Source organism: Gadus chalcogrammus, chromosome 5 (assembly GCF_026213295.1).
Source record: "Gadus chalcogrammus isolate NIFS_2021 chromosome 5, NIFS_Gcha_1.0, whole genome shotgun sequence".
NCBI lineage: Eukaryota > Metazoa > Chordata > Actinopteri > Gadiformes > Gadidae > Gadus > Gadus chalcogrammus.
The window spans coordinates 19,057,241-19,084,771 of record NC_079416.1 but is presented as its reverse complement, the minus strand read 5'-3'; the positions used below and the strand labels follow the sequence as shown (position 1 = coordinate 19,084,771).

The following is a 27,531-nucleotide window of genomic DNA, read 5'->3' as shown; positions in this document are numbered from 1 at the left end:
CTGTCACTTTCACTCCTTCCTCGTGTCATATCGGAGTACAATTAGCTGTACTTTCCATTTTTACCATCAATATCCTACCTTTAACTAACACCAAGATTTCAGTTGAAATAACTGGATAAACACGGTCTGGGGTATTTGCGGATATCCCCGTACCCGCATTCCCGGAGCATATAGCGACATAATGAGGACGTTGGTTAGCACAAAAGTGGCCGTAAACTTCCCTAAGAACCACCTATAGTGCGCAACAACTAGCGCACACGCTGATTTAGCGTTATTTTTACTTCTCCTTAAATTACAGTGCGTGAAAAGGCTGCGGTCACTCTTGAGTTACGGGGGCCCGTAATTGCCCTATACGCGCAGTGATTACAGGAGCCGTGAGTGCGCCGCCACTGCAGGAGTAGCACACTGATCCGCGAGTTGTTCCTCCTCCTGTGCGCTTCCTGTCGAGCCCCCAGCGGAGGGAGCGGGGACCAGCCTGCCTCCCGTCCTATATCAGGACCACCTCCACACAGTGTGGGCCACACCGGGTTCCTCTGAGTCCGCCCCGAGGAGCTTTACCAGGCGTTTAGCAGTCCCGTGGATCGCGATCATCACTTACAAAGTAAGTTCTCTTCTTAAACAAGACTCGGGTAAGGTTGTTGTTTTCACCGTTTTATTCAAACGGTTAAACAGTGTTTAGCGGGGGAACCACTTATTGCAAGAGTGCCTTCATTCTTTACAGCCAAAAAATAGTTGATGAGGAGATAATAACATGAGTGTGCCTGGTAAACGGTGGTGGTTCATTTAAATGTGATTGTCAGTGATTGCGCAGTGCGCACGTTATTAAACTTTGGGATTTGATTCGACTTTGGCATGTTTATGTTTCAACAAGGCATGTTTATGAATGATAGGAGTACTTATCCTTCAACTGACACGTTTAAAGACTACATAATAATTTATTCTTTCTAAAGATGTGATCGAGAAACGGGGCGGACGCTCTCTTGGACAATCGAGACTTTATTGAAATAGTATTGATTCGATTGGCTTGACTTCCTCACAGTAAATCACCGTTACCCTGTGCGAACTTTCAACAGGCTCTTTAATAACATGAATCAATTCATCAGTTAAATCGCTTATGCTTATATTATTGTTATACATTAGGTAAACTGTATTTTGGTAATGCATATACAAAATGACACACAATATACGTATACCCAGAAATACAATACAATCCAAAAATATTTGAGCCATTCTTTTCTACATTTCTACAGTTAAACTTAAACTCATCTTTTAATCGTTTTCTGGTAATCAGGGATAAAACCTTGACGTCACCTCTCCTCGCTCTTTCCCGTATAGATAAAGGTTCTGATGGATTTAATTTAACATTTGCCATAGCAGTCCATCAGAAGCAGGTCGATCCACCAGCAGTTCTTCCTGCTCTGGGGTTATCTGACAGGAAATGCGGACCTGGGTAAACAAACCAAGTGGTTCCAAGCTGGTTCGCATTACAGCTCAGTATAAACACTGAACCCATAGGCAAGGCAGCGTCGGGTTGTGTGAGGATGGGTTTCACCCCCAGGTCTGAGGCCCCAGAGATACTCTCCACAGGGGGCCAAACGCAGGACCACTGAGCTGACGTACTCACAGTCCCTCACGCGTGACATCGTGGTTCGGGTCGTTTGAGCAGTCAGGGGGAGAAAGCACTCACTTTACGTATCACAGAGATAAAGAGGCAATCTGAGTATCAGGCCAACCCTGATGGCCAGCGCAGAAAGTGGTCCTTGCCTGTTTTTAGTTCAGTCCACTAGGCCTTCCCCAAAACTTGCCTAAAAACAGGCATAGCAGGTCAGACGTAGCAGGTCTGGTCGTCTACCAGGAGTTCTGAGGCCTAACTCTCCCGTGTGGTTCCTCCCAGATGCTGGTGTCTCTGGCCATCCTCCCGCTGCTCCTGGTACCAGCACTCACGGTAACTAAAGACCCTCAAACACAGCTGAATACGGCCGGGCTTGATCCCCGGTGCCCACGGTCTACCTGTGGTCCTCCTAGAGCACGACCCCCCCACCCCCCCCCCCTGACCCCTGACCCCTGCTTGCTCCTTAACCCCTTCCTGTGTCTCATCCTCACTGAGCGCCGCTTTAGATCAAGGCCGTCCATCACCCAGTAGTGAGTGATCTGTAACGGGCTCTGGACCGGCCGTCTGTCCGCAGGTGCCCACCGGAGACAACTGGGAGCCCTGGGGGCCGTACGGAGAATGCAGTCGCACCTGTGGAAGCGGCGTTACCATGAGAACCAGACGCTGCATCACCCAGAGGTACCACGCTAGGGCAGCGCACGGGTCTGGATGTAGAGCGTGTAGACGGGCAGTTCACATAGAGGCGGTTTGATTGAGCACACAGAAACGCACGCACACACAGAAACAGACACACACAACCTCACTCACTCACTCACTCACTCACTCACTCACTCACTCACTCACTCACTCACTCACTCACTCACTCACACATGAACTATTCATCCCTTTCTCTGCCCCTCTCCGTCTCTTTGGTGCATAATGTTTCATATAAATGATTGTTGATTCTTATTAAGCGATTATATGCCAGTTGATTCGACACCCAAAGGGGGACCATTTCTGTGCCTTTTTAAAAGGTCGTGATGTTGTGTTCTTTCTGAGAGAGAGGGAGAGAGAAAGATCTCGACGTACTCAGGCAGAGAGGGAACAGGGCGTGGTCCCGGTCCGACGGGGGCTAGCCCTTTGTCAGAGGTTGGCCTGCAGGTACGTGTAAAGACCGGTGAGCTGATCCTGCCTTTGTGTCTGGGTCCAGTTGGGGCAGGTTCAGGCTGTTTCTGCTCCTCCAGGGCCTCTGTGCTGTCATTCTTCTGACACGGTTGTTATTCTTTAATACAACAAGCAGGAGGTGAACCCTTATAGTCATCAAGCTTGATCTATTTATGTCCATGTTCCACCACACCCCGGGCAGACGTCTCTTCCCAAGTAAGATTCCCCTTTAGCCCAAATTAGGGGCTCTTACCCCCCCAAGTATTCCAGAAGATGCACTATACACTGTTTATATTCCAGCTAGAGATAAGAGAGTGGTTTTTTTATCCAGGATAACGGGAGATTCCGGGTCCACAGCAGCAAGCACAGGAGAGTAGTAAAAATGTAAAGAGAAACGGTAAAACTACCCGAAATTATAAAGAAAATACATCAAATACACGATAAGGGAGGACGCAAACATTAACGTTATTATAAGCGACCCGGGTTTGATGCCAGCCGGCGGTCATTGGCGGCCTGCCCTCCGCTGTCTCTCTCCCATACCTTCCTGTCTTACTCTCGTTGTATCTCTCATGAATAAAGCATTAAAATGCTCGAATGAATCTTTAAAAACCAACGCAGCCTTAGCTAGGGCCGTCCGTGTGCTTCCCCGACCGGGCGGCGGTGTTATGTCCACACGACCGCCGCTATCTCCCCTACGGCCGCAGCCAGGCAAGGTGTTTACCGTGTGAATACCTGAGACCCGAGAGAACGCTGCGCTCGTGTGCTCGTGTCAGGAGCCCGAGGGAAGGGAACCTTTGACGTTAGGAGTGTGGGCGAGACAAGGCCCACGAGCAGAGCATTGGTGATGAATCCATATATCCGCTCCGACACGTCAGGTGCCCGCGATGCTGACAGTGGCCTGAGGCGAGAGGGCGTGATTTAGTGGGTTCTAAAGGGAGTCGTTTCCTTAAGGTATACACTGATGTCGATATTCACAAGCTGTCTCTGCTTGCATCCACGGTGCAAGCCTTCAAAGTTGAGTTCAGGTCAATTCTGTGGTCCAACTAAGGGAGAATTTCTGTTACGTAACCCAAATGGCCGACCAGTCAGAAACAAACTGTAAATGATACATAAATAACCCTGAAACCACCCTCAGTCCTGTGTCTAGAACCAGCCCTGTTCTAGAGGGTTGTAGTAGGTTCTCCAGTGTCCGGACCCGCCCTCAGAGTGTGAGCCAGTGAGTCAATCAGAGTGTTGGTCTAGACGTGCGTCTCCATGGAGACCAGGTTGATAGTCACGGCCTGACTTAAGAGTATGATGGGTACTTTGGCGGGGGCGGGGGGGGGCGGGGGGGGGACCATGTTTTGTCTTGTTGGGCTGATTTCTCAGAACTCCCAGGAGGCTTTTCTCCTGTACTCTGAGTCACAGTGTGGTCGGGCTTTATCAGAAACCCGGTCCCGATCCCGTATCATTACCGCAGATTAAAGGGGTGGAGTCCATCATTCTGCCGTTACAAACCGTTTTGGAAATCGGCCTCTTCTGACATCACAAGTGGGCGTGTCCATCTAGATGTGTGCTGCATAGATCGGTCTACCAGCCTACCCAGTGGACTGTAGCAAACGTTGCTCATCTATCCGACATACATCTAGGTGGATTGACACTCACACCTGTGGTATAATATGTCCCCTTTTATAAGCATGCCGCTACGTCTCGCTTCAGAACCGTGGTTCTTTCCCTGAATTCTAACACAGTGTTGCCCTCCCTCCGCAGATAAAGCTAGCATGTCCATCCCAGGAGTAGACCCCCACTCTGTTTGCACCCCTCCATGTGTGATGTCACAAATGGCTAGATTTTTTAAAATGGAGAAATTTCAAAGTAATCCTGGTACTGAATTAAAATGAGTGCTGCTCAAACTGTAGTCTTTGGTGTTTGTTTCCGTTCCGACCTCCGGGCCGTTTTCTCGTTGTGTTTGACATTGTGTTTGGTTGTCCTGTTGTAAGGGAGTAAGCGTGACCTTTAGAACAGAGCGTCACTTCATACCAGGTTACAACGGCGGGTTCACCATCCAGACGTTGGTTTGGAGCTGTGAGGGATCAGGTCGTTGAAGTGAAAGGTTGCTTTGATGTGTCTCTCTGTTGACACGCCTGGAGGAATAGTTCTTTCGGCCGGTCTACCTGCCTACCTGTCTTTCTGTCTGTCTGTCTGTCTGTCTGTCTGTCTGTCTGTCTGTTGGATTCAAGCCTTTGGGGCAATGCAAAGGCTGTTCTGACTGTATATGCATTCCTGTGTGTGTGTGTGTGTGTGTGTGTGTGTGTGTGTGTGTGTGTGTGTGTGTGTGTGTGTGTGTGTGTGTGTGTGTGTGTGTGTGTGTGTGTGTGTGTGTGTGTGTGTGTGTGATGAAAGAGTTATGACTGGTACTTGATGTCAAGAACACACCTTGTTCTATATCCATAAACAAATCACTCCAAAATGTTTGATTCTATGATATGTATTCCTGTATTCTGTTACTGCTGAGTTCTGCTCTGTTCAGGAAGATGATCTGTTACTTCACAGGCACTTTTGAGGAGCTTCTCTGTTTTAATTCTCAGATGTTGGACTGCTCACGTTCCTCCCCTTGGTTTTAGACCCACGATCTCTTGCTCATCCTGCTTCTGATTCTTTCTGTTCAGGACGGACGGCGGACACAACTGCGTGGGTCCCAACAAGTCTTACAGCTCCTGCAACGTCCAGGTGAACCCATGGACTCACCTGTCCCCCTGTGTTACTGTCATTCCCCGTTTACCGTCTGCCTCTGTCTCCTTATCCCTTTCACCGTAGAAAACGTTTCCCCTTTCTTGCCTGTCAAGTGTGGGAGCGTTTAACGTTTTGTTACTGATCAACTGGTCAAGCTTGCACATTAAAGATCCCATACTATACCACCTGGTGTGAGTGTGATTAGCCGTTACTAGCTGTTTTGAAAATCTGCCTCTTCTGGCATTACAAGTGGGCGTGTCCACCTAGATGTGTGCTGGATAGATCAGTCTACCAGCCTACCCCGTGGACTGTAGCAAACGTTGCTCATCTATCCGTCATAGATCTAGGTGGACAGGCCAACTTGTGATGTCAGAAGGGGCAGATTTTCAAAACATCTTGTAACGGCTAATCACACTCACACCTGGTGGTATAATATGGGACCTTTAAGTGTCTGACCTATTCTTGTTTTCACACGATGAAAGCAGTCCTCAGAGTGATAAATGATCAAATAATGTCATCGACTTCCCGTAGAGTCACTGACTTAGGGAGTTGGCAATTAACTTTCTTGTTTGCATCATAGCAACTTCGTGCGACTTCTTGAACCCTTTTGCGCTAGTCATTTTCAAGTGTTGGGTTGCTTCATTTAGCGTTCATCTCCCTTTGACGTCGACGGCAGGGATGTGTTTAACCTCTGACCTCTCCCTCTGCTCTCCTTTCGGTCGGAGCAGGACTGTCCGGAAGGTTCCAGGGACTTCCGTGAGGAGCAGTGTTCTCAGTTCGACGGGACCGACTTCCAGGGCAAACGCTACAAGTGGCTCCCCTACTACGGAGGTTCGTCCTCAAAACACACACAAATGACTCACACCGACCAACACATCCTCGGGCTCCACTTCACCACCGTCAGATCGATGTCCCCTCCTAGAGAATACGCTCTTTTGTTTACTACGTACAATATCGAAGTCGTACATACGTACATATGTACATATGTACGTACATATATTGTATGCACATATATTTGCTATACGACTAGCTATTCCAAATACTATCTACATTTTTATTTTTTACACTATCCAAAGCGACTTGCAATAGTTACATTTCTCAAAAGAAGGAGAAACAACAATATATTGCTGTCAGTACAGTAAGGATGTTCATAGAACCAAGTGCCAGGCCCTAACAATTGTTAGGTTCACCCATTCCCCGTATACAACAAAGATAGCTAGGATAAGATGCCACACAATAATACTACTGCTACTAAGTACTATTTTTAAGTGCGAGGACTTGAGTCTTGAGTCTTTTGTTGACTACATAATAATTGAGTGTCATCAAATGAGCGAAAGAGCAGAAGCTGGTTGGCTGAGCTAGAGGGTTAGCATCGCCATGACGCAGCTAGCATGGAACTTGAACCCGGAGCTCCTGTCTGGCTGGGTCGAGTCTCCTGACCCCTGACCTCTGACCCCTGCCCCTCCGCAGCGGAGAACCCGTGCGAGCTGAACTGCATGCCGCGCGGGGAGAACTTCTTCTACCGCCACCGCAGCTCCGTGGCCGACGGGACGCCCTGCCACCCGGGCCGCCGCGACGTCTGCGTGGGCGGAGTCTGCAAGGTAACCGCCAGTCACCGCCGGTTATGACCGGTCTCCGCCGGTTATGACCGGTCTCCGCCGGTTATGACCGGTCACTCCCGGTTAGGTTGGCTGTTCATGTGATATTTTACAGACTTATTCTTATTCTTTAATTCAAACCCTGTTTGACCCTTTTAACAACAAGAAACATATTTTCTCCCTCCTGTGTGTTTGTGGGCTTGGACGGCTGTGTGTGTGTGTGTGTGTGTGTGTGTGTGTGTGTGTGTGTGTGTGTCTGTGTGTGTCTGTTTGTCTGTTTGTCTGTGTGTGTGTGTGTGTGTGTGTCGGTGTCGGTGTGCCTCTGCTTGTGTGTGTGTCTGTTCGTCTGTGTGTGTACGTGTGTGTGTCTGTTCGTCTGTGTGTGTACGTGTGTGTGTGTGTGTTCCTCTGCTTTTGTGTATGTGTGTGTGTGTGTGTGTGTGTGTGTGTGTGTGTGTGTGTGTGTGTGTGTGTGTGTGTGTGTGTGTGTGTGTGTGTGTGTGTGTGTGTGTGTGTGTGTGTGCGTGTGCCTCAGCGTCTGGGCTGTGACAACCTCCTGGAGTCCACCCAGCAGGAGGATGCGTGTCTTCAGTGCGGGGGGAGCGGCCAGTCCTGCCGCCGCGTCCAGAACACCTTCTCTGTCCAGAGCCTGCCCAACGGTACGGCTAGCCCTAGCAGTAGCATTAGCATTAACCCTGGTGTAAGCCTCAGGAATTAGCCTTAGTGTTAGCATAAGCATTAGCATTAACCCTAGTGTTAGCCTTATGAATAGCCTTAGCGTTAGTTTTAGCATAAGCATTAGCATTAGCCTCAGTGTTAGCCTAACTGCATCAGGACAGATCTTTATGAATAAACGGTCTTTATAGGACAGATCTTTATGAATAAATGGTCTTTATAGGACAGATCTTTATGAATAAACTGTCTTTTTCCCGCAGGTTACAACCAGATGTTCATCATCCCTGTAGGCGCGACCAGCATCCGCATCACAGAGACCACGCCCACTCGCAACTACTTCGGTGAGCCCCAGCAAAGACTGGGAACTGTCGTTGTCTCTATTGGGATTTGAATAGTTCCCTAAACACCTAAAATCCCTAAACACAATCTGTTAAGCGCTGTCTCTGTTGTTTTCAAATGGGCGATGGAAATACATTTATTTGAGTCGTACTAACAAACCGTTTAGCTCGTTTAGATATCCTTTCTTCTCGATTAGTCAAAGAGTTATTTTTTTAACCAAACACAATCAGGTTAAATGATACAAGAACACACAAATAATTGTATAAAGTGATCAATATCATTAGCTCGTCTCCTAGCGTATTTTAGCTTGCGCGGTTGAGGGTTTAGCGGTTGGCCCTTGGTTCCTCTGTTCCTCATCGTTCCTCTGTTCCTCATCGTTCCTCTGTTCCTCATCGTTCCTCTCTTCCTCATCGTTCCTCTCTTCCTCATCGTTCCTCTGTTCCTCATCGTTCCTCTGTTCCTCATCGTTCCTCTGTTCCTCATCGTTCCTCTGTTCCTCATCGTTCCTCTGTTCCTCATCGTTCCTCTCTTCCTCATCGTTCCTCTGTTCCTCATCGTTCCTCTCTTCCTCATCGTTCCTCTGTTCCTCATCGTTCCTCTGTTCCTCATCGTTCCTCTCTTCCTCATCGTTCCTCTGTTCCTCATCGTTCCTCTGTTCCTCATTGTTCTTCTGCTCCTCATCGTTCCTCTCTTCCTCATCGTTCCTCTGTTCCTCATTGTTCTTCTGCTCCTCATCGTTCCTCTGTTCCTCATTGTTCTTCTGCTCCTCTGCTCATCGGTTCCTCCTCGGCTCAGCCATCAAGAACCTGCGGGGGGAGTACTACCTGAACGGCCACTGGGTCATCGAGTTCTCCCGCTCCACCCCTGTGGCCGGCACTGTGCTGTACTACCAGCGCGGACCAGAGGGGGGCAACACGCCCGAAACCATCATCGGCCGCGGCCCCACCACCGAGCCCCTCGTCATCGAGGTGAGGAACCAGGACCTCAGAACCTCAGAACGAACACAGCAATGGTTCTGACAATGGATACAATCCCCCATATCTATGAGTCATTTCCTTGATAGACCATCACTTCTTCTAACAGTCGCTCACAGATAATTTCTTGCTTTTTCTCCTTTTTTCTTATGTATGATTTATTGCTGTCTTTATTTAGTTAGTCACCATCTGTGGTCATCCCAGATGGAGACATGAAACGGAAAACAAATGAGAGTTGGACAGTCTTTGCCATTCATCAGTGGTGGTCTGGAGAGGCAGTAGCTCAGGAGGCAGAGCGGGTTGGCTGGTAACCGCAAGGTTGTTAGTCCAAGGTTGCTAGTCCAAGGTTGTTAGTCCAAGGTTGCTAGTCCAAGGTTGCTAGTCCAAGGTTGCTAGTCCAAGGTTGCTAGTCCAAGGTCAGCTCCTCCTAGCCGAGTGTCGAGGTGTCCCTGAGCAAGACACTAACCTCACCCTAACTGCTCCCTACGAGCTGGCTGTCGCCTTGAATGGCCGATGCCGCCGTTGGCGTGTGAATGTGTGCATGAATGGGTGATTGTTATGCAGTATTGTAAAGCGCTTTGAGTGCTTTATAAATGCAGTCCATTTACCATTTACCATTGTCCAATGAACGGATGGGTTAACGGGTGGTTCTGTCCATTTCAGATGATCAGCCAGGAGCCAAACCAGGGGGTCGATTTTGAGTACTACCTTCCCAACGGACGCTCTCGGCAGGGGTACTTCTGGAGCTACGGCTCCTGGGCGGCCTGCAGCAAGGAGTGTGGATCAGGTGAGAGGCCTTACCACCTGGTCGTTATGTCTGACGACCACGGTATCGATCGCTGACCACTGGGTCATTTTTACAACGTCGTTAAGGCTCATATTGGATTGAGCTCAAACCAGTAACAAATAATTGATTTAATTTATATAGCGGTTTCCGGACACTCAAAGACGCTTAACAGTGAAGGGGGGACCTCACTAACCACCACCAGTGTGTAGCACCCACTTGGGTGATGCATGGCAGTGAATCTGTGCCAGAATGCTCACCACACACCAGCTTGAGGTGGAGAGTGAGGGAATTAATGAATAAGCCAATTATACAGGAGGATGATTAGGGGGCCGGATGAATGAGCCTGGTTGGGCAGTTGTAGCCAGGACACCGGGGAGTCTCCTACTCTTTGGGATAAGTGCCCTGGAATCTTTTATGACATCAGTGAGTCAGCCAGTGTGTGTCTGTGCATCTGCGTGGGCCTGTGTGTGTGTGTGTGTGTGTGTGCGTGTTCCTCTGCTTGTCCGTGTGCGTGTGCCTCTGCTTGTGTGTGTGTGTGTGTGTGTGTGTGTGTGTGTGTGTGTGTGTGTGTGTGTGTGTGTGTGTGTGTGTGTGTGTGTGTGTGTGTGTGTGTGTGTGTGTGTGTGTGTGTGTGTGTGTGCGTTAGAGTGTGTTTGTCCCATGAAAGGATTGATTAACTGGTGATTCTGTCAGGCCAGCTGATCAGCACTCACTCACACACACACACACACACACACACACACACACACACACACACACACACACACACACACACACACACACACACACACACACACACACACACACACACACACCAGTGCTGTGGTTTCCTATCTGGAATTTGTCTTTTGGCTGCTTTCTGTTCCTGATGAGTTTTCTGATGGACCCCTGTTCCAGGCTTCCAGTCCCGTCTGGTGTTCTGTGCCATCGATAACGAGGTGTTCCCCGACTACCTGTGTGCCTCCCTGCCCCGACCCTCGAGCAATCGCACCTGCAACGCCCAGGCCTGCCCCCTGACGAACAGGTACGCCAGGACAGACCAGGGACGATTCAAGTTATCACGTGGCCCTGTTGACGCTGTACTGAGAATATATATGATACATGTTTAATATGAGGCTCTTGAGTATGGATTATTCCCAGGAGTATTGCTGCATTACTGCAGTAACACTGCAGTAACAAACAGTAACAAACCATTAAGCAATATTGCAGTATTACTGCAGTAACACTGCAGTAATACTGCAATATTGCTTAATGGTTTGTTTAATAAAGAATAAGGCCTGGGATTTATTAGATTGAAGGCCGTATTCACATTTTAGGGTATAGACACTGTATTATTTAATGTAGTTACAGTTTTATGTAGGCTGTTTTATAGTCTAGTCCAAGACGCTAATGTTTAAGGCTAATGATGAGTGGCTCTGCCAAGACGTGGTGGTGGGGCTGATGGTTGTTGAAGCAGCTTGTTTCGCTGGTGTGTCTCATAAGGATGGCGTTCCTGTACGCCCCACTGTTGTGGAGCCCCACAGAGAGGCCTGGGCCCTCCAGGTAACCTCCTACGGGTCACCTCCAGGCCGGACTAGCTGGACCTGTTCCCCAGCTCAAACATGGAGGGGAGAGGACAACAAATCACATTTTTAAAACAAAATGTGTATCAATCATCCATTTTGTTATCCTTACTCCCTAAAATCGTTTTTAGGGAGTTACTTGACAAATTCCCGGCCGCTGGAATTTGACAGAATCTTTTGGATTTCTAATTTGACCGCGGCCTCTGTTTCCTCAGAAGTGTTTGAGCTTTCCCTAGCGTTAGCTCCTGTGTTTCCTTAATAGTGTATGTAGCTATTAGCAACAGTGTTTAGCATAAGCATCTGTGTTCAGTATTAGCACCGGTGTTTAGCATTAGTCTCTGTGTTCAGTATTAGCACCAGTGTTTAATGTTAGCCTGTGTTCAGTATTAGCACCAGTGTTTAGCGTTAGCCTCTGTGTTAGTATTAGCACCAGTGGTTAGCGTCTGTGTTCAGTATTAGCACCAGTGGTTAGCGCTGTGTTCAGTATTAGCACCGGTGGTTAGCTTCAGCGTCCGTGTTCAGTATTAGCACCAGTGGTAAGCTTCAGCCTCTGTGTTCAGTATTAGCGCTACGTTTAGCGTTAGCACTGGCCTGTTCTCCCACAGCATCAGGCGGCAGTGACAAAACCCATGACGAGCTACACTCTGCCTCTCATTGGGGGGGGTCACATCAGAGAGCTTTACTTCATGTGACCTTTGACCCCTAGAGCTCCCTGATTGCTGTACAAAACAGTTTAGCGGGTCCAGCTCCCCATCACCGTCAATTAGTGTGGCTTTTATGTCGGTTGGTGTTTAACGCTCATTTGAGCACTTCCAGGGTCAAAGGGCATAGTGTTTAGGGGCCTGGGGGGGGGGGGGGGGGGGGGGTATCCAGCTGGGTCTAACACTCTGGGTTCGAGTCCCAATATCCTGATAGAGCCCTTGAGCAAGAGGCCACCCTAACCCCGGCCTGCTCCTTCATGGCGCCTCGAAGACGTTGAGTCACTAAATGACCCCATAGTAGATAGATGTGGACCAGTAGTGTGTTGTAGCTAACGGTGAGTGACGACGACGCTTTCACATTCTAACATTCTCCCGTCCCACTCGCTCTTAACCTGCCATAATTCCTTCTGAACTGGAAGTCCATATTTGGGCGATTCTGACCTTCCCCCGTTCCCTTTCCATCTAACTTCTCCCCCCCCCCCCCCCCCCCTTTAGCTGGACGATGGGGGAGTGGAACACGTGTTCGGTCACCTGCGGGGGGGGCTCCCAGCTGCGCAGCGTCCAGTGCGTGTCCCATGATGCATCTGGGCCCCGCGTGGTGGAGGACGCCGTCTGCGCGGCCTTCTCCGAGGCCCCGCCCACTCTGCAGACCTGCAACATGCAGAGGTGTGCAGAGTACAGCGTCAGCAGCTGGAGCCAGGTAGGGCCCCCCCGAACCCGCTGGGAGGGAGGTGGGGGAGGGGGGGAGCGGTGATGGGGGGGAGGATGAGGAGGGGACGGGGATGAGGTTGATGATGATGAAGGTGGTAGTTGGGTTGATGATGATGATGATGATGATGAGGGGAGTCGTGATGATGATGGTGGGGATGATGGTGATGATGATGATGAGGTGATGATGAAGGTGGTAGTTGGGTTGATGATGATGAGGAGGGGAGTTGTGATGATGATGATGGTGGGGAGGATGGTGGTGATGATGATGAGGGGACTGGTGATGATGAGGATGAGGATGAAGGTGGTGGTGGTGATGATGATGAAGGTGGGAAAGGGTGATGATGATGATTGGGAGGGGTGATGATGATGATGAAGCTGGTGGTGGCTATGGTCTTGATGATGATGAAGGTGATAGTGGTGAAGATAGTGATGATGACGATGCTGATAGTGGGAGTGACGTTGATGATGAGGGGAGCCCTGATGATGATGATGGTGGGGATGATGGTGATTATGATGAAGGTGGTAGTGGTGATGATGATGATGATTATGATGAAGGTCATAGAGATGAGGATGACGGTGGTAGTGGTAGTGGTGATGAAGGTGGCAGAGATGATGATGTTGTAGTGGTGATGATGATGATGATGATGATGAGGAGGAGGAGGGAGGGGTGAGGCTGATGATGATGATGAAGGTGGTGGTGAGGAGGATGAGGGTGTTGACAGTCTCTCCCCCGGTCCCCCCCAGTGCTCGGTGTCCTGCGGGGCCGGGGACCAGACCCGGGAGGTGACCTGCGTGGGGTCCGGGGGGATGAGGCTGGAGGAGGCGGCCTGCAGCGCCTTGCCCCGCCCCCTCGCCGCCCAGGCCTGCCAGATGGCGCCCTGCCCACGCCGCGCGATTGGCTGGCACGTTGGAGACTGGGGACTGGTGGGTTTACCACACACACACACACACACACACACACACACACACACACACACACACACACACACACACACACACACACACACACACACACACACGAACACACACACACACGAACACACACACACGAACACACACACCTGCATAAAGACACAAGTACCTGCACACACACACACAGACAGACCTGCATACACACACACAGTCCTGCACACACACATCCAGACCCAAACTAACTCACTCCTCCTCATCTCTGATGGGAGATACATCCACAGCATTATGAGGAGGTGGGGGTCCATGATATTATTCAACAGGACATCTGAGTTCAACAACCCCCGGGATTCCCTCTCCTCTCTGTCTTTGTTGATACACATCCAACACATCCCATAATACCCAGAACCCACGCCGCTCCTCACTCGACCCGAGTGCGACCCCGCTCACCCCTCTGTCCTCTCCCGGGTCCTCAGTGCTCCCGGAGCTGCGGCGGGGGTCTGAGGGACCGCCGGGTGATGTGCGCCGACGCCGACCGGAACCTGTACCCCGTGGAGCGCTGCTCCGCCCAGCCCCAACCCGCCGCCGCCGAGAGCTGCAACAGCCAGGCCTGCCGCCGGCCGCAGCGTGAGTCTGACCGCCTGCAGACCGCCGCCTGGTTCTGATCTGGAGAACCACGGCCAATCAGACGGCCTGGTTCTGCTCTGGAGAACCACACTCAAAGTGAAAGTGAAAGCAAAGTGAAACTAAAGGATGGTTTATTGTGGTTTGGCTGCGACTACTTGAGGTTTTTTGAGTATGAATGAAACTGAATTTATTATTATGGGGTTTTCCATGTTCATGACACAACTTGAAAAGTTTGGAAGAAGATATTTTTCCATACTTACTTGCAAGAGGCAATCACATATTCAGAACACAGAATAGGGATCATATGTAAAGGAAAAGCTATCAAAAATTGTGCAGATAACACGAGTGAATGACGTCGTGTTTTGTGTTTTGTGACCCTGTATCTTCAGTTGTTAACTTGGTGTTTTGTGACCCTGTATCTTCAGTGGTTCCCAGCGTTCAGGACCCCACAGGACATGACAACACACAGACCGGATTCACCCCCTACGTTCCAGAGGTGCCCACCACAGGTTAGAATCCCTCTTGACTCTCCTCCCTCGAACATAACCCAGACCTTAACCTCACCCAACCCTTACCTAAACCTAACCGTCAGGATAGTTTAGTCTTGGTATAGGCATCTAAATCCAAGACAGAAGGTCGTGCGTTTGATCCCTGTTGTCGACAGCCTACCGGTCGTCATCCCTGTGCAGAATGCCCAAATCCCCTCAACCGTGTATCTGAATTCACTTTAGGACACTTTGGATGAAAATATATTCCGAATAATAATAGTAAATTATCTCCAAGTTAATACCTAAAACTTGAACATCTCTCATCGAATCTCTCTCCATCATGATTGATTTGGTTCCCCTTGGAACACAGAACCCCCCCTGATTCTAGAACCCTCCCATGGAACCCCCTGTTCCCAGGAGAACCGACGACAGAAGCAAAGCCTAATCTGTTTTGCTTTTCAGCCATCCTGTGCCTAGCTTGACATCTTGCTAAAGGGCTACAGTTGAAAATTGGCCTGCTGACTAACACTGCCACATTTACAGAAATGTAGATTAATGTGCACTGTCCTTAAAATAAATAAATAAATGAAGTGAAATGCATTTGCGTGTCCCCAGTGCACCAATTCAGAAAAGTGTCCCATTTGTGACTGACATCCAAACCCTCCCAGCCCCCCCTAGTTCATCGCCCCTGTGCCCCCCCCCCCCCTCCCCCCCTTATTATAAAGAGCCTCTGGACATCCCATCTCTGCGTCAGCCTGATCTAAATATCTGCTGTTCACTCGAGTGTGCTAGCGAGTGCGCCCACTGACCTGGGCTGTGCTGCATGGGCCTGTTGCTGACGTACTCTGCCCGGTACCCCCACCCCACCCCGCCTCCCCCTCCTCCCCCTCACCCCCTCACCCCCGGGACAGTACAGGCGGCCCAGCGCTCCCCGGAATGCTATTGAAAAGGAATTCTTGGGTTTGTTCCGATGTTGTTCCCCTTCCTGCTCTGCGTTTGTGTACAAATAGAGACGGATAGGAGGGAGTTGGGGGATGTTTTCATATCGTCGGCAAACATCGTAAGCATGCTACTTTCGTCACACACTGGGAATCACACCCCCAACCCGACCCTGGTAGGGTTAAAGCCAGGCCCTCCCTGTTGTAAAATGGTGGGTGGTAAACGGACTGTGTTTACAAAGCGCTTTTCTAACCAGTGGCCGCTCAAAATACTTTGCAACATTCACCCATCCATGCCAGGCGACGGCCATCTTGCCGGGAGCAGTGAGGGTGAGGTCCCCTTGCTCGGGGACACCTCGTCACTCGGATGAGCCTAGCAAGGGATCGAACTAGCAACCTCCCGGTTACCAGTAAACCAGCTCATCGGTTAGATAAAGGTTCTGATCCACTCTGCGCTGGAGTTCACCTCCGCCTGGTGTCATCCGCACGCTGCAAGCATCCCACTCACAGCTGGGAGGGGGGGGGACTCCCCTACTGAGCATTGAACCTGAGACCCCGTGACCCTGAGACCCCAACGACCCCACGAACGGCGCCCCCATCATCCCCTCCTCAACAGGGGAGGGAGGAAGGGGATCCGAATGCTAATCAACGACTGACATGTGTACCTCCCCCCCCTCCTCCTCTCCGCAGGCCACGGCTCGGCGACCGGCACCGTGCACGACCCCCACAGCTCCGCCCCCGCCATCCACTGCAGCCAATCACAGTACGGCTGCTGCCCTGACGGACGCGTGGCGGCCGGCGGGCCCCGCGGCCTCGGCTGTCCCCGGGTGCAGGAGCTTCCGGTGGCCCCGCCCACCGACGCCCAGCAATACTGCACCGGCACCAGGTAGCTAGCCGCTAACTTAGCCCAGCGCCCCGTAAGCTAGCCGTTAACTCAGCCCAACGCTACGTAAGCTAACTGCTAACTCAGCCCGGCTTTACGCTAGGTAGCTGCTAACTTAGCACAGCGCTACGTAAGCTAACCGCTAACTCAGCCCAGCTTTACATTAGCTAGCTGATAACTCAGCCCAGCGCTGCCGTAGATAACCGCTAACTAAGCACGGCTTTACGCTAGGTAGCCGCTAACTTAGCCCAGCGCTATGTTAGCTAACCGCTAACTTAGCCCAGGGCTGTGTTAGCTAACCGTTAACTCAGCCCAGCGCTAACTAAGCTAACCGCTAACTCAGCCCAGGGCTGCTAGCGGAGAAAGCCCAGGACCAACCAGTATTTACACTGCGGCCGCGCTGGGTGGCGTGTGAGGCGTCTAAATTACGGGCCTGGTTTGGGCTTGGCCTCCGGGGACGTGGGACATGGGTTTATAACGGCCTAGCGGGTTCTCTGCAGCCAGAGTGGTTTACGTTCCCCCGACACTTCGGGACTATCTTTAGCCTGTCCTGCGGTCGCGGGTCTGAACAGTCTGTCCTGCAGCTACCAGGCGGCTGATGGGTACAGAGTGTCCTGTTCTCTCTGTCCTGTTCCCTCTGTCCTGTTCTCTCTGTCCTGTTCCCTCTGTCCTGTTCTCTCTGTCCTGTTCCCTCTGTCCTGTTCTCTCTGTCCTGTTCTCTCTGTCCTGTTCTCTCTGTCCTGTTCCCTCTGTCCTGTTCCCTCTGTCCTGTTCCCTCTGTCCTGTTCTCTCTGTCCTGTTGTCTCTGTCCTGTTGTCTCTGTCCTGTTGTCTCTGTCCTGTTCTCTCTATCCTGTTCTCTCTGTCCTGTTCTCTCTGTCCTTTCCTCTCTGTCCTGTTCCTCTCTGTCCTGTTCCCTCTGTCCTGTTCTCTCTGACTTGTTCTCTCTCTGTGTGTGTCTCTGTCTGTCTGTCTGTCTGTCTGTCTGTCTGTCTGTCTGTCTGTCTGTCTGTCTGTCTGTCTGTCTGTCTGTCTGTCTGTCTGTCTGTCTGTCTGTCTGTCTGTCTGTCTGTGTGTGTGTGTGTGTGTGTGTGTGTGTGTGTGTGTGTGTGTCTGTGTGTGTGTGTGTGTGTCTCTCTCTGTGACTCTGTGTATGTTTGTGTATCTGTGTGTGTGTGTGTGTGTGTGTCTCTCTCTCACTGTGTCTCTGTGTGTGTCTCTCTCACTGTGTCTCCCTCTCTGTGTGTGTGTGTGTGTGTGTGTGTCTGTGTGTGTGTGTCTGTGTGTGTGTGTGTGTGTGTGTGTGTGTGTGTGTGTGTGTGTGTGTGTGTGTGTGTGTGTGTCTCTCGCACTGTGTGTGTGTGTGTGTGTGTGTGTGTGTGTGTGTGTGTGTGTGTGTCTCTCTCTCACTGTGTCTCTGTTTGTGTCTCTCTCTCACTGTGTCTCTGTGTGTGTCTGTGTGTGTGTGTGTCTCTCTCACTGTGTATCTGTGTGTGTCTCTCTCACTGTGTCTCTGTGCGTCTCTCTCTCACTGTCTCTGTGTTTGTGTCTCTCTCTCACTGTGTCTCTGTGTGTGTCTGTGTGTGTGTGTCTCTCTCACTGTGTATCTGTGTGTGTCTCTCTCACTGTGTCTCTGTGCGTCTCTCTCTCACTGTCTCTGTGTTTGTGTCTCTCTGTGTGTGTGTGTGTGTGTGTTAGCTATGGCTGCTGCCGTGACGGAGTGACCCCGGCTCAGGGCCCCAGCAGGGAGGGCTGCCAGGAACACGCGGCGGCCGCACCGACCGTAAGTTTACCGACCGTTACAGAACGGATCTGTGGAGCAGGGGAGCCTGCTGAGTCCTCTGGGGGTTCAGACCCCGACAACCGCCGTCTACATGTAGGCATCTATGAGCCCTGAAAGAAATGGTATGTCCGCAGCACTGCTTAAGCTCCCATATTCATATATTAATTAAAAAGTTAACAGCAACGTTTCGACCCTCTTGGGTCTTCTTCAGAAAAATGGTGAGACCCATTTGATGAGGGGATAGATCCAGGTCATAGGATCAGCTGACCCACGATGTGACCAATGACAGCTGTATTAACAAAGACTAAAGGGACTGATTTCCCCATTGATGCCTCACTTGAGAGTAAAACTGTATATTTTACAAAGAGGCCATTCAAAATCCAACATCCCAAAAAAGATACGATACATAGCTATTAAAAAAGAAAGAACCTCAACTTTCTGTGCTTTTTCTTCGCTAGACAAGAGGCGCTAGCTTTACACTTAGACATGGTTTGGTGAGGAAGGATCCTCTGCCAAGGGAAAGGGGTTGTGTTGTTGAAGTATAAATTCAGTGATACGAATCAGACTAGACGTTCACAAATAAAGAGGAACCATTGGTGCATAATATACATCTGCCTTTATGAGAGAGAGAGAGAGAGAGAGAGAGAGAGAGAGAGAGAGAGAGAGAGAGAGAGAGAGAGAGAGAGAGAGAGAGAGAGAGAGAGGAGAGAGAGAGAGAGAGAGAGAGAGAGAGAGAGAGAGAGAGAGAGAGAGAGAGAGCACCAGAGAGAGAGAGAGAGAGAGAGAGAGGGGGAGAGAGAGGTGTAGCATTGGACCACAGGTCTGCCTCCACGCTGGGTCGCTACGCCGGTTAGCACGCTAAGCGAGTGGAACCGCCGCCCGTTCCAACATTCTTATTTAAAGCTCTCCACCGTGGTCGTTCCCCTCCTCCTGAGCCCACATTGCACTCAGTGTTCTCCCCGTGTCTCCGGTTCCCCCGGCGCCGTGTTCCCGGGCTCCCCAGGCGGCGGCGGCGGCGTCCCTCCCCACCACCAACGCCCTGCAGTGCCGCACCACCGTCTTCGGCTGCTGCTACGACCGCGCCACGCCCGCGGGGGGGCCCAACGGAGAGGAGTGCCCCGCCCACCACCGTGAGGCCACGCCCACCACACGCCCCACAACTCTGATTAATTATTGATTGTAAACCCAGGATTCATATGGTGTGGTTCCCGGAGACATCAGCAGATATTAAGTTAAGTCAATCACGTGTGACGACAGACAGACATGTGACGTTCACCTCCTCGACCTGTAGAGGGCGCCATCTCACCGTTTCGCTGTTGCAAGTTGTACTTCCTGGCACTTGATGTACACACTTATTGCACTTAGAACTTAGCATCATGTAGCATCTTATCCTAGCTATCATTGTTGTGTCCGGGGAATAGGTTAACCTAGTGATTGGGATGACTGACCTCTAGAGCGCCGTCTACAGGTCGAAAACAGCAAACTCAAATTTGATTTATTATTGATTATAAACCCAAATTAGGATTTATATGGGATGGTTCCCGGGGACATCACCAGACACTCATTTGAGCCGATCACATGTGACGACAGAAGGAGAGGTTCACCTCTTCGACCTGTAGATGGCGCCCATCCCACCATTCCGCTGTTTAGAGTTGTAGAAATCCCTGCCAACCCTTCCTTCTTCCTGTCCTCCTGTGTTCTCCTTCCTGTCCAGTGGAGCGCACCGTCTGCACGCTGCCCAAGGCCGCCGGCTCCTGCGCCGACTGGACCGCTCGCTTCCACTACGACGTCATCGCCGGCAAGTGCGTCCACTTCTGGTACGGGAACTGCCACGGCAACAACAACAACTTCATGACCCGCGCCGAGTGCCAGCAGGCGTGTCCGTCCGGACCGGCGTCGGCCCAGTGGACCCCGGGGCCCGCCCCCATCGGCCCTGCCTCCAGGGGCCCCGCCTCCAGACCTCCAGCAGGGGGTGCCACCTCCGTCGGTGGCGGCGGCGCCACGCCCGGTGTGGGCCGCGACATGGGGGGGGTCTTCACCGCCCCGGGTGGGGCCGGGGTCGCCCGGCATGGGGGCAACGCCGCCTCCCACGCGCACCGCGCCCGCCTCCACCTGCGTCCCCGTCGGCCCACCTTCGGGACCGCGGCGCAGAGCGCCGGCCCGGCAGCGAGGTAAGACCCCCACCCTCCACTGTGTGAGACCCCCCCACCCTCCACTGTGTGAGACCTCCACCCTCCACTGTGTGAGACCCCCACCCGCCACTGTGTGAGACCCCCCCACCCTCCACCGTGTGAGACCCCCACCCTCCACCGTGTGAGACCCCCACCCTCCACTGTGTGAGACCTCCACCTTCCACCGTGGTTCTGGGGGCGCGGCTTCACCCCCGCCTCCCCCCTCTCCCGCCTCCTCCTTCCCCGGCCTCCCCCCTTACCTCCACCTCTGGCTCGCTGGCGTAGCCGTCGTCCACGGGGGCCCCTGCCCTGACGGAGCCCGGGTTCCGAGGGCGTAGCGATGGAGCTACACCCCCAAATGTTTAAAGATGACCGCGTGTGTTTACTACACCGATGAAGTCTCAGCGTGTTTCCTCCCAGGCTCCCCGGCCTCATGAGGATTATTATAACCTCCAATTCTTGTTTCCCATTTCTCGTAGAAATATACCTGTTTCACTACTAAAAGCTCAATGTGCACTCACACTCGCCTCCTTGGGATACTTTTATTTTGTTGCCCGCTCTTAACTTGAAAAAATCTCGGGTGGTCCCCTGATCGCTTCACAGCAAACCTTGTTGGACACTTTTCTCTGCTTCTTGGGACTTTTGGCTACTTTCTACTACTACCGTGTTTGTGTTGGTCTGTTAATCTACCACTACCTCAGTGTGTCTGTCGCCATCTGGGTCCCTCTGTTGTCACCTCTGTTGTCACCTCTGTTTGTCATGTTTAACTGAACTAATAAAGGTTTGTCTGTGATGTTTCATACTGGTCGTGGTGTCCTCTGTCTCTCTGTCGTCACTAAAACACAACGCTCTCTGTCGCCTCCTGTGGTTTCTGGGTGTCATCGCCTCAATGTTTTTACATTCTTCCGATATTTGTTTACACATCTTCTAGTTTCTTCACAAATTATTACTTATTAATTATTAATAGATGATTTCAGCACCTTGCTATTACTGTTACCTTCAGACTTTTAACTCTGCATTAATATTGAATATTCCAGTTATGGTCTCCTGTACATTATTCATTCCTAAATGTCAGTGTTATTTGAGTGAGAATTTTTTTGTATTGAACTATACAGACTACAAATTATTACAGATTTCTATTACTGTAGACTGTGTAGAGTATAAACTCAGAGACATTTCTGGTGGACGGAACAAATTGTCTGATGAGCTTAGATGCAGTTTGTCTGTCCCGCCAGCAGAGAGCAGTTTTTGATCCAGTGAACCCGGTATAGGTGGTCTCTGTCCCATCTATCTTTCTCAGGTTCATCCCCTGTCGCAGTGAGTGAAGTGAAACCCCGTAATAATGCTGGGCAAAATATTCCATACGATAAAAATATGCTTATTTCATATGAACCTACCAGACTGTTATAGCTGACTTTGACTTGCCTTTACCCACTTAGTCATTAAATCATCATTACCGATGATTATCAATCAAATATCGAATTCTGTAAATATTTAGTGAATGCACAAATAGCCATCCCTACAGTATTATCACAATATCTATATTGAGATATTTTGGTCCAAAATGTACATATTTGATTATGTCCTATTGGCCCAGACCTAATAAAGCTTTAGTGCTTCTGAGCTCTGGTGGGTCGTCAGTAAAGCAAGAGTAATGCTAGTAGTACACGGTGTACTACTAGGATTATTCTTGATAGTTTGTGTACTATTACTATCGTGTTGGTACTAGCTAGTACACTACAGTACAATACTCCCTCTCACTACTAGTAGTAAACTACTGGCAGTAAAGTAGTACTAATAATAGTATAACTAGTGAAACAGTAGAGTACTAATACTTTGGCGTGGCGGGTGTTTCTCTGGGCAGTTTGGGTCGTACCAGGTGTTGATGAGCCAGTCTGACCTCCTCTCTCTCTCTGACCTCTGACCCCTCTGACCGACCAATCAGGGCCCAAACGTGGCTCTCCTTTATGCTTGCTGTGGTGACCAGTGACCGGACCAACAGTGGAGCATAAAGTGACCCTTCTTTCTGGCTCTGTCTCCATCTCTCTTCTTCTGTTCCTCTGTTGATATTTACTCTCTTTCGTTCTACTTCACTCTCATTTTTACCTCTTTCTATCTTTCTTTCTTCTTCTTTCTATCCTTCCTTGTACTCCTGCCTCCTTTCTCCTCATCCCCCCTCCCCTCCTCCTCTCCTATCCTTCCCCCCCTCCTCTCCTCCCTCCTCTCCCCCTCTCTCCTCTACCCTCCTCCTCCCCCCCTCCTCTCCCCTTCCTCTCCTCCCTCCTCCCCCCCTCCTCTCCTCCCTCCTCTCCTCCCTCCTCTCCCCCTCTCTCCTCTACCCTCCTCCTCCCCCCCTCCTCTCCCCTTCCTCTCCTCCTCCCCCCCCTCCTCTCCTCCCTCCTCTCCCCCTCTCTCCGCTTCTCTCTCCTCTACCCTCCTCCTCCCCCCCTCCTCCCCCCCTCCTCTCCCCTTCCTCTCCTCCTCCCCCCCCCTCCTCTCCTCCTCTTCTCACCTCCCCCTCCTCTCCTCTCCCCCCTCCTCCCCCAGTCTGACCCTAGGTGGGGGTGTGACCATCGACCCGTCGGACCCGTCCCGGGTGGAGGCCCTGGTGGGCCAGACGGCGGTGCTGCCCTGCAGGGTGAGCCCCCCGCCCTCCTCCACCCTCATCGTGGAGTGGCGGCGGGACGGAGAACCGCTCTCCACCCGCAGGTCAGACACACGCACGCACACACACGCACGCACACACACACACGCACGCACGCACGCACGCACGCACGCACACACGCACGCACGTTGTTAACCCTTTGACGTCCATATCACGGACGTACTGTCACACCAAAATTGTACCGGGGGCGAAAATTGTACCGCCTACGTAATCTGCGTTCGAAAAATTCCAAACCTGCCTGGCAACAGACGATCGCCTCGAATGTTGCCTGGCAACGGACGACCGCCTCGAACGTTGCCTGGCAACGGACGATGAACATTCGCGAACATTCTCGCTCATTTATTGAGCGTCACAAGACGAAATAACCTTAAACACATAACACTTATTTTACATATGACATTTATTAGCGCAGCTAACTTTATATTTTTATTGTATTTAATAGTTTAATCACATTTAGGTAGTAAACTGAGTGTATTAATACAAGCTAGCTAGACTATGATACACTTTAAACACTCAGTTTACTAGCTAAATTCAATAAAATACAAATATAAAGTAAAAACAATTGTTATCTGTATTATGTTATTTTGTCTTTGGCAACAAATGTTTTTTGAAACCAGCCTGGCAACGGACAATCGCGTCGAACGATGACGTTATGTTTCCAACGCGGAATACGTAGGCGATACAATTTTCGCCCCCGGTACAATTTTGGTGTGACAGCAACATGCAAGGAATGTTGACTTTTTAATTGTATTGGAATGAACCAGAATCCCTTGAAACCAACGAGGGAACAAAATCACCCTTTTGGAGGAAATGTTTATATTGGGCCTTTAGTGATTGCAGCATCTAATCACTCTATTGTTTTATTTACATTTATCTATTTTCAGATTTTTTTTTACAATTAACTTGGCCATAAATAATCAGAGGTCAAAGTTCAACTGTTGTTGTCTCCCTGACGACGAACTTCTTTGATCTTCTTCATCATAAAAGTTTCATCACACTTTTCACATGACAGAAATACTTCAATGAATAACATGCAATGACCTCCACTGTTGACCTCTCGACCTCTTGGCCTCTCGTACCTCAGACACCACCAGCAGCCTAATGGCTCCCTATTGGTCGGTCCGCTCAGCATGGCCGACGCCGGGTGGTACCTGTGTGTGGCGACGCAGGACCGAGAGCGAGACCACCGATACATCTACCTGTCTGTCTCAGGTAAACACAGACACCTACCTGTCTGTCTCGGGTAAACACAGACACCTACCTGTCTGTCTCAGGTTAACACACAGTGTGTGTGTGTGTGTGTGTGTGTGTGTGTGTGTGTGTGTGTGTGTGTGTGTGTGTGTGTGTGTGTGTGTGTGTGTGTGTGTGTGTGTGTGTGTGTGTGTGTGTGTGTGTGTGTGTGTGTGTGTGTCCCAGAGGGATCTCAACCCATTCCAACAGAACCACTACCGGGTGACGGACCTTCACCCAGGTAAAAACATTCTCTCGCTTGCTTACCTGCATCTCTGAAACACCTGTCACCCTATCCCCCCCCCTAATGATGAGCCATGATGTGTATGCCCCCCCCCTCCATGATGTGTGTAATGGATGTGCCCCCCCCCCCCTCCATGATGTGTGTAATATATCCGTATTTGCCCCCCCCCCCCCCCTCCATGATGTGTGTAATATATCCGTATTTGCCCCCCCCCCCTCCATGATATTTATAATATATGTGTATGTGCCCCCCCCCATGATGTGTGCACTGTATGTTTATGTGATTGTTGCTCCCCCCCCCCCCAGGTTCAGCATCCAGAGCTCCGCCCCCTCGGTGATGGAGCTGCGGTCCGGCCAGACGGCCACTCTGCCGTGTCACATCCTGCCGGCCTCCGCCCTCTCCTCCGTCACCATCCACTGGACCAGAGAGGGACACACACTGACGGAGTCCAGGTACGCACACACACACACACACACTGACGGAGTCCAGGTACGCACACACACACTGACGGAGTCCAGGTACGCACACACGCACACACTGACGGAGTCCAGGTACGCACACACACACACACTGACGGAGTCCAGGTACGCACACACACACTGACGGAGTCCAGGTACACACACACACACACACACACACACTCACTGACGGAGTCCAGGTACGCACACACACTGACGGAGACCAGGTACACACACACACACGCACACACTGACGGAGTCCAGGTACGCACACACACACACTGACGGAGTCCAGGTACGCACACACACACACTGACGGAGTCCAGGTACGAACACACACACTGACGGAGTCCAGGTACACACACACACACACACACACACACACACACACACACACACACACACACACACACACACACACACACACACACACACACACACACACACACACACACACACACACACACACACACACACACACACACACACACACACACACACACACACACACACACACACACACACACACACACACACGGAGTCCAGACAGACAGACAGACAGACACATCCTTGTATCACCTCATCAATCCAACAGGCCTCATGCTCGTTTCCTTTTGTCTTCGTCACAGAATTACCCAGAATTCCGAGGGCACGCTGACCATTGGCCAGCTGAGGTCAGGTGACTCAGGGGTTTACACCTGCACAGCGTCCAATCAGAAGCAGCTGGAACAGAGACAGCTGCAGCTCAGGGTGAAAGGTGATGCTCATCAACGGCAAAGCTACATGCTAACAATGCAAACGTTATCTAATACACTCAGATCTATGATATGCTAATGTATTCTAATGTCAATATGCGAGTGTCCAACAACCAAATCATGACACTGATGTTACAATTAGTCTCATGCTAACTCAATTAGCTTAGCATCAAGCTTTTCCAAACCAGGGGTTAAGGTGTTTGCTCTGTGATCGTCTAGCCGACCTGCGGATCACCACGGCGCCCACCAACGTCCACGTCACCCAGGGCGACACCGCCGTGCTGCCCTGCGTCGTCTCCGGGGACAACGTCAACGTCGGCTGGTCCCGGTAGCAAGCTACTTCCTTGCATAGCGTTAGCGATGCTAAGTCAACGCACGATTCTTTGCCGTCAGGTTTTAGCTAATAATCACTCCTATCAACAAAGGCCAAAAAGAGGACACTAGGATGTATTATCTATTGATCTTTGTGAATATTTTACGCTGATGTTTTTGTTGTATTTTCATCCTCCTAGATGTTTTAACGGTCGGAGTCCTCCATTTTTAGTTTTACTGGCCACATACTTGTGTGATTGTGCTCATAACAAAGCTTTACAACTTTGTGATGTTAAATGTAGACATCCTCCTGGAAGACACCTGGTAGCAATCAGAGGAAATAAGCACTTATAGCATTTAAAGATAACTACTATCTTGGCCAATTCGATGTTAAAGGTTAGATATTATCCCACCAGGTGTGAGTGTAATTAGCCGTTACAAGCCGTTTTTGGAAATCGGCCTCTTCTGATATCACAAGTGGGCGTGTCCACCTTGATGTGTGACGGAGAGATGAGCAACCTTTACTACAGTCCACTGGGTAGGCTGGTAGACTGATCTCTTCACGATGGTAACTCCACCACCATGCTAACGCTGGTCCCGTTGCCGTAGGAACGGCGTCCCGGTGCGGGCCGACGGGGTGAAGGTGCGGGCGTCGCCCGACGGCAGCCTGGTGGTGAGCGACGCCCAGCCGGCCGACGAGGGGACGTACACCTGCAACGCCTACACCGGCATCTACTCCGTCAGCGCCGCCGCCGAGGTCAAGGTCACGAGGAGGAGCAAGCAAGGTCAGGGAACCCCCTGCTCTCTCTCTGTCCGTCTGTCACTGTCTCCCTTCCGTTGTGTCACACTATGTGTGTGTGTGTGTGTGTGTGTGTGTGTGTGTGTGTGTGTGTGTGTGTGTGTGTGTGTGTGTGTGTGTGTGTGTGTGTGTGTGTGTGTGTGTGTGTTTGTGTGTACTAAGTGTGCGTTATAAACTGTGTGTGTGTACCATGTGTGTGTTCTAACCCCTGTGCCCCCCCCCCCACAGTGGACCTCCCCCCGGACTGCGTGGACCAGCCCGACCTGGCCAACTGTGAGCTCATCGTCTACGCCCGCCTCTGCTCCAACTCCTACTACTCCAGCTTCTGCTGCGGCAGCTGCACCCGCCACGCCCGCTCCACCCGCAGGGCCCACCAGCGGGGCTAGGGCCCCCAGGACCCCCCCAGGACCCCCCCAGGACCCCCCCCCGAGGACCCCCAGGATGCTGCTTACCTCT

At 51.0% G+C, this 27,531-nt stretch overlaps 1 protein-coding gene across 1 annotated transcript; it reads left to right on the top strand.

Moving 5' to 3' along the window:
• Positions 1-448: 448 nt before the first annotated feature.
• On the top strand, positions 449-27,491 carry paplna (papilin a, proteoglycan-like sulfated glycoprotein). The gene is made up of 27 exons (XM_056591332.1): positions 449-601; positions 1,895-1,945; positions 2,187-2,290; positions 5,404-5,464; positions 6,196-6,298; positions 6,938-7,068; positions 7,601-7,724; positions 8,001-8,081; positions 8,875-9,047; positions 9,717-9,840; positions 10,738-10,864; positions 12,599-12,803; positions 13,559-13,738; positions 14,200-14,350; positions 14,776-14,859; positions 16,467-16,662; positions 18,357-18,441; positions 19,445-19,571; positions 20,156-20,612; positions 23,160-23,321; positions 24,362-24,489; positions 24,694-24,748; positions 25,057-25,203; positions 25,839-25,966; positions 26,184-26,292; positions 26,886-27,061; positions 27,304-27,491. The coding sequence occupies exons 2-27, from the start codon at positions 1,895-1,897 to the stop codon at positions 27,459-27,461; spliced, it is 3,627 nt and encodes a 1,208-aa protein (XP_056447307.1). The 5' UTR covers positions 449-601; the 3' UTR covers positions 27,462-27,491.
• Positions 27,492-27,531: the final 40 nt, after the last annotated feature.

Excerpts from the sequence above, each read along its gene's own strand:
- paplna (XM_056591332.1), top strand. The coding sequence starts at position 1,895 with ATGCTGGTGTCTCTGGCCATCCTCCCGCTGCTCCTGGTACCAGCACTC. Across the intron at positions 6,299-6,937 it reads GTGGCTCCCCTACTACGGAG|CGGAGAACCCGTGCGAGCTG; the intron begins GTTCGTCCTCAA and ends GCCCCTCCGCAG. Across the intron at positions 25,967-26,183 it reads GCTGCAGCTCAGGGTGAAAG|CCGACCTGCGGATCACCACG; the intron begins GTGATGCTCATC and ends GTGATCGTCTAG.